Source organism: Gavialis gangeticus, unplaced genomic scaffold (assembly GCF_001723915.1).
Source record: "Gavialis gangeticus isolate Ggan-Ray unplaced genomic scaffold, GavGan_comp1, whole genome shotgun sequence".
NCBI classification, from domain to species: Eukaryota; Metazoa; Chordata; order Crocodylia; family Gavialidae; genus Gavialis; species Gavialis gangeticus.
In genome coordinates this window covers 28,671,761-28,679,033 of record NW_017729034.1, presented here as the reverse complement: position 1 = coordinate 28,679,033, position 7,273 = coordinate 28,671,761, and the positions used below count along the sequence as shown (strand labels likewise).

The following is a 7,273-nucleotide window of genomic DNA, read 5'->3' as shown; positions in this document are numbered from 1 at the left end:
GCTTACAGACAATTAAGTCATTTTACCTACCAGAGCATTTTTTTAAATAACCAAAGGCTTAATTTTAAAAAATGGCTAGTAATTTGAATATCTCAAGAGTCTTCAGGAAGTGCTGAAGACTTACCCACCTCAGACAAAGCCCCCCCAACCATAGCAAAGACTGTAAAACCTTCAGAGAGGCTTCCGGGTAGACAGGTAATCCACAGATTCCTAGAACAGGATATACTTCCTCTTTCTCTAATGGTTGTCACTGTTGGAAACTCAACTGGAACTTTGGGTGGACCAGTCTAGCAATTCCTATGTTCTTATGCCCCCAATTGGCATAAAACAGCTAACTACATCTCTGCTCTGATGCAGCAACCTAAAGTCTCTTGTATCAGCAACTGGAGAAAGGGAAGCAATCTCCAGTCATCTCTGGAAAATTCCCTGTTGCACAGTCTTTGAGAAAATCTAGCAAGAGGCCCATTAGGCATCAGAGCAGATATTTAAGGACATTCTTATTTTAGCCATTTAACCTTGGAAGTTCTTGGGGATGAAGGTTTTCTTCTCACTTGTTTCTGCTGTACACCAGCAATTAGGAATAAACTGAGATCAGGATGATGACTTTAAAGAGAGAGGTTTTATATCTCAGTTTGCTGTGAATCATTCAGTCCAGCCTGTTAAATAACCTGTACCAGTAAAGATCTTCTTTGTTATTAGTACACCCAGAAGTGGTGTCCTACATAAGATAAGAACATAAAGTACAGTGAAGTCTTGTTTTTGTACCAGATGCCATTTAAACTGGGAACCAAGATAAACCAATTTTATCTTCAAGCAATTTTTTTCAGTAATACCCATAAAATTTTCTGTATAGTTTTTTTCTTACCTTAATGTAAAGGTAGTCTATTGGTTCTTGTTCCTCTCTGCAGTGGTCTGTAAAACAGTTTTAGAAGTCTGAAATACAAATACTTTTATCTTATTTAAATTAGTAAGTATCACAAGTTTTTGGTTTTAATACGCTCTGAGAACTTGAGGAGACTCATAGCAAAGTGTTCTTTGGGATGTGGAACGGTGTCCTTTGGGCCATCTTGCAGGAAGGATTGTGAAACTACACTGCAACTTTTCAATCAGTATAATGAATTATGTCATCCCAGTAGTAGTGTGCTGCTTCTCTGTCACATCATATTGTCCTATGTCTGTTTAGCATTATACAGCAGTTTCAGGCTGCTCACAGTGTCCGTGTTTGTAGTTGTCATCCTCATTTTACACACAGGGAAGTTAAAGCAGAGGGGTACGGCCATCTGCTTTTGCTTACAAGAGTGTCTGAGCCAGTATCTGAAATTAGGACCCCTACTGTTCATCCCTTTCTACAATAGGAAGGGCCGTGTGCTGAAGGAGCAGCACTCCCCACCTTTGCAAAAGGGTCTGCCTTGAGCAATGGAATGGCATATCCTCTGGAGCAGTTTCTCAATCCATGGGTCACGACCCAAAAGTAGGTTGCAAGAATATATGAAAGGGTCACAAATAAACTTCAAAAGGATTGACAAACTTTCAAGATGGATTTTCCTTTAAAGGAGAAAAATGTGGGGAAACCGTGGCTTTTCCCTTGGAGGCTGGCAGAGCTCAGGGCTGCCTGGCCCCCCCCAATCCCACACACCCACCCCCTGCCCCACAAACTGGGGACCTGGAGTCTGTGGGCAGGAGGCACTGGGTCGGGACTGGCCATCAATGTTTGCAAATGGATCCTGATACAAAAAAGGTTGAGAACCACTGCTCTGGAGGACTGAATGGCACTCACTAGCTCAGTTGGAAAGAGGAGGGGGAGAAGATGATCTACCTCATCCACTGAAAGGATGATGATGTGACCTGGCACCTGGAGGATGGCAAAGTCTCTCAGCTTTGATAGGGAGCCAGGGGGTGCCCTGGGGGAAAACCGGGCTCTGACCCTGGAAAGCTGAGTCCTTTATCCAGCTCAGTCATAGACTTTGTGTAGCCTGAGGTGCATGGTAAGGGGGAGACAAAGCACTCGCTTTTTTTCAGAAATAATTTCTGATTTTGAGTGCCTCTTGTATTTGGGTGTACAAACTGAAACCTTGTTGGCCGTGTATTTCAGAAGTCCAGCAGAAGCCGTAGGAAGCGGAGGGTTCTTAGTGCCTTGGCAATCAGACCCTCAGTATGGCAAGTTGGACACTCAGATCTCTGTTTGAAAATGTGGGCCTTAATCTCTGCATAATCTTTTTAAAACAGGAAATTCCCTCCTTCCAAGGAGAGTCACAAGAATGAATTACTACTGTATTGTTTGGACTCCAATATCCGTATTCATATTTTCCATAGAAAATGCTGTGTATAAATAATAATCCTGCAAACCCTTAACTCCTACTTAACTTCTCGTAATATGTTTGTACAATAAAGCTACAGACCCGTGTCAAAATTAACATTGTTCATAGGCTTTGAGACCATGCAGTGAAAGGAAAAGGGAATGCAAAGCTGCACTGGGTCTTGAAGGTCCAGGAACTCCGAATATAAAGCTGCCTTTCAGCCCTTTAGGATGAGGACAACATTAGCAGACATCCTTAACGCTGTTCATTCTTTCTCCTTGGCAGGTTACGTGTTCTGTATGTTACATCGCCTACCCGAACAACACGACTGCACATTTGACCATATGGGACGTGGCCGTGAGGAAGCCATTATGAAAATGGTGAAACTGGACCGGAAAGTAGGGAGATCGTGCCAGCGCATTGGCGAAGGGTGTTCCTGAGTGCAAGACTCTGCAACCAAATGCTGTTCTCTTAGTTCACTAATGTTAGCCTTATTTAGGACAAAATCAGCCAGACACCTTGTACTGGGCAAGTTTCAGACTACAGCCAATCAGTTTCCTTTCTTTAGCCAACCGTCCTGGTACTGTAGTTTAGGGGTTGATGGTGGTTGAAATTGATTTCTGGCTGGTTATTAAGGTGCCTGCTAGCCACTGAATAAAATTAAAACATGAAGAAATACTTTTTCGAGCATGGCTAGTGGATTTAAACAAAACAAACAATCCAAAGGCTTCTATTATTGCTGGAGTCACTTTCAAAGCCTTATGCTGGAAATCTTCCAGCTACAGAGTTAAAACAAGGAGCTGAATAGAAGCTGATGTAAAAGTTTGCTATGCACATAGCTTTCAGACAAACTGTGTTTAATGTGCAGCCTTTCACCTCTTCTAATTAATCCTGACAAGGTTGAAACTCCACTAAGAGCAGCCACTGTAGCTGCTACGCCCAGAAGACCTGATTGGTCACTCGTGCCTTCATCGCGTGTGGCTTGTGAGGTTAGGCCGTGTTACCAGCATCAGGGATTCTGACGGGGCGGGCATGTCTTTCTGGTTCTTCCAGGAAGCCAAAAAGAGAGGGGGACAGAGATTCTTATGAAAAACTTTTATATCTAACTTGCTATGGAGAACCTGGATTTTTTTTTTCCGTTTAAATAATCTCACTTAAACTGAACACCATCCCAGAGCAGTAACCTGTATGCATTTTCTACACGGCATCTTCAGAATTTCTAAGGGTTGTGTGAACAGATTCCATGGTTGTGGTAAACACTGACCAGTGCAGCCGTTCACACCAGTGAAACCTGATTGGCTCTTGTTTGCCTTTTGCTAAGTGCAGGTATCTGATAATTGATCAAATAAGGCTAATTCACAGCACAGTAGCCATGGCTGGATTCTACAGACTGACTTTCTGTAGCTAGACATATATATTGGGGAAAAAAGGACATTTTGTAGCAAACGGAATTCAGTAACAGTATTGGGGAACAACCAGGAAAGCACCCATTATCAACTTGAGTTTGTACTCCTCGCTTCCAGTGTTAACAAGATAATCAAATGGGCTATGTCAGCCTTGTTCCTATGCAGCTGAATGCTCTCATGAAAATATCTGCCCGCATCTGTTGCAAAGCAAGTGTAGCAAGTGAATGTGAAAAGCATTACGTGGAATAGACAGCACTGGATCTGTTGTTCAGACCTATGGTTCTGTATTGCGGTCTGTCATATTGAGCTGAACTGCACAGATCTCGTTAGTTTGTAGCAAAAAATATTTCAGCATGTCTCCTGCTGCAGACAAAGTTTATGCAGGTACAGAGGATTTGTGTTGATGCGGCCTGGTCTAGTCCTGTGTGGATTTTGTTTCCCAACACAAATTAGTAAGGCATTAACAATCAGGTAATTCAGTAGGACATCTGGGATAGGGAAAGACTTTGTATTGTCTTGAAATATTGGGCAGGTATAAACCATTCAAGAGGTGACAATGAATTGTCACTGAAAACCAGTGTGTGTAGGGTGGGGGGAGGGGAGAGCCTAAGTCATCCTGTATTCTCTTTGTTTTAAAGGTAAATGATTCCTTACAGGCCAAATTATACTGTTATTTTGGTAGCCGGCTAGAAGCATTTAACAAGGAGACAATTTAAAAATATATATATACTCAGCATCTGACTGTATTAGTGTAAATTAACCCTGAAGCAAATCAGAAATGTCCCATCATTATAAAATGCAAGCTATGGAAAAGGCTAACTAAGTTTGTTTTGGGTTTTATTTTATGATTATTATTATTATCCCAAGCTATTAAATTGGCAGTAGAAATTCCAGCGACGTGCTGTATTTTCAGAAAATGGTCCCACCTCATCCTGGTGAGAGGGATAATACGAGGATATTCTTTACATTTACCATGAGTTTAGAAATCATGAATTTCAGCTGCTGCTGAGATAGGCACTTTCTTTTCCTCTCAAATCCTAGCATAGCATTTGATGGGCATTCTGATTTATACTCAACTTTTCCACATTAATACTGAAGATGCTATTTGTTCTTCCTTAATCTTTTCTTTAACCCTGTTACAGGTGCACAGTTGGTTTCAAGGTGGCTCTTGAGAGAACACTACTCATAGTTTGTGTGGGTTATGGACAATGTTCACTTTAAAAAAAAAAAAAAAAAAAAAACGTGGGGGGAAGGGTTGTTCCTTTGCAGTATCTGTTCTGTGAAGTTTGTTAAACGTAAAGAAAGCTTAAGTTCTTGTATCTTTAAAGAAAATCTTATTTAACCCTTTTGTGTTCTAGATTTACTTACACATGTAGCCTAGAGCTCAGTTTTAGTTTAACATTGTGAAAATATTAAAAAAAAAATCTTGTAACTTTATTCTTTTTCCTCCTGCTAAAAAAAAAAAAAAATTAAACCAATCAGATTAAAGTTTGAATTCCTTTCTGACTATTCCAACAAGGATTGTGATCTGCACTGTTTCTGCTAAGGTTTGTGTATGAAATGTGAATAAGGGAAAAATTAGGCACTGGGCTAGTGATTATAGTTGATGGGGAATGGACAGCATGTTTTTTTGCCAGTCTCTGGGGTTGGCACTAATGCAGGGCTCAAGGTTAGCCATTCTTTTATAAACAAATCTTATTAAGTCTACTGTAACTTCAATATTGGAAAATAACATTTTGAGGGTAGTTACTTATACGAGTCAAAGGAATTTCTTTGCTCGTAAGTCCTCTACACAGAGTGCTGCACTATTACAGCGGCAGGAAGGTAGATAAAAAATGTCCTCTAAAGTACATTTTTGATTAATTTGGACAGGTTTCCACTCCCTCCCTGCCCCCCCCACTCACCTACAGTAGCTGTCTTCTGAATGCGAAGTTCCATTGTTTATGGAATGTGTTCATAATTGGTAATTAGCTGATAGACTACATAGCTTGCATTTTACCCCTCATTTAGATGTCTAAAAACACAGCCATTTGAATACCAGTAGTGTGTTTTAAGCACATAGATGGAATGTCAGGATGGAATTTGGCTAATTTCTTTAAATTCAGTTTGGAATTGAAGTGATGCCTGAAAATCATGGGATGTGTACCCCTATTTTCCCCCCTCGAATGAACACAGTACTTTCAAACAAAATTGTGTTCTGTGGTTCTTGTGCACCACTCCAGTAGTGCGGGAATAAGAGCTGTCAGGCTTATTTTTGCTCTAGTCAGCCAATATTTCCAAGGAAATTAACTCCCCTGGCAAAAAGGAGCATCAAGACCCACCTCTCCAAATCCTCACTTGTGGTATCCACTTCCTGCCTTTAAATAGTTGTTGTTTTTATCAAGGGAATGAATTTTATGCTGAGGAAAATGAGGGACTCCCAGCAGTGGTTATATCTGGGCACTGTGTAGGCTGGCATTGCACAAGTATCCCTCTGCATTTATGCCAACATACCTTTAGTCTGATTGTGTAAATGTTAGCTGTTCTAGGGATATAGCAACAGAAAAAAAAATATTTTTTTAATGAAAAATGTGGCAGATTATTTTATGAAGAATGTGTCTGGATCAGTTGTAATCTCCAGGCCTCTTTTCCTGCATTCAGTTAATTTTATGGCATGAACCCAATGATATAGAATACAAATAATCACCTCTCTCCTCCTGTGATGCATACTGTATTTGTGTCTAGCTCTCAAAGGTGCAAAGATACATGCATTATCCCAATACTGTACTTCAGTGTTGAAGCCCTAAGGAAAGAAAATGGGATCCGTGTTTATAAAATGTGAACTCTGGAAGCCTTAGCAAAATTTCTAAAAGCACTCAAAGTGTGTACCCATCTGCATGCTATTTATATATCTAGACAGAGCAACCAAGTAACTTTCTTTTGTCACTCGGTTTGTTAACTAAAATTGTTGGTTATTTGTAGGACAATAGAGGAGAGGTTTGAGCCAATGTGCTCTGTTTACAACATTGCTGTCAAATTCATCAGCATCTCCTCCTTCCTTTTGATATGAATATTGAGCCAACTCATCACCTACCAGTTTTTTAGTTTCTTTTCTAACCTTTAAATTGTGATATATGGGCACCAGCTTCCTAGCAGTAGAATGGTTTGATCTGGGGTTTTTAAACCATATTTGAAACAAAAGAACCAATATGATACCACAAAAGAGGCAATATATGACAGTGTTAAAAGAAATTTTTCCTCCATACTTAGTATGCACGAACACAACCTCTTCTACCATGATGACTACCTAACTCTTCTTGATTCATCTAATTGGGACTGCAGCCCACTGTTACGACCAGGGATCCTGGTTTTCTCTTGATTAAAAAAAATCCCCAATTTTTAGGTTAAAAAAGTAACCCAAAATCCAAATTTTTCTATGATCAAAATGAAACACCACTACACTAGCAAGTTGCATACACTAGCAAATTGCCCATCAAAAATTGGGGGGTGGGGGTGGTAGGGACAGAGCCCAGCATTGGGCCCTGTGCCCCCGCTCTCCCCCCTCCCTGTGCTAGTCCAGCCCCACCCACT

The 7,273-nt window shown here is 40.5% G+C and overlaps 1 protein-coding gene across 2 annotated transcripts in view; it reads left to right on the top strand.

Moving 5' to 3' along the window:
• The window catches only part of ZFAND3 (zinc finger AN1-type containing 3), a 244,475-nt gene extending 237,412 nt beyond the window's left edge, over positions 1-7,063 (top strand). For both annotated transcript variants that reach the window (XM_019526985.1, XM_019526986.1), the window contains one exon: positions 2,583-7,063. In XM_019526985.1, the coding sequence (XP_019382530.1) occupies positions 2,583-2,737 (155 nt within the window). In that variant the 3' untranslated portion in view covers positions 2,738-7,063. The remainder of the gene's footprint in view (positions 1-2,582) is intronic.
• Positions 7,064-7,273: the final 210 nt, after the last annotated feature.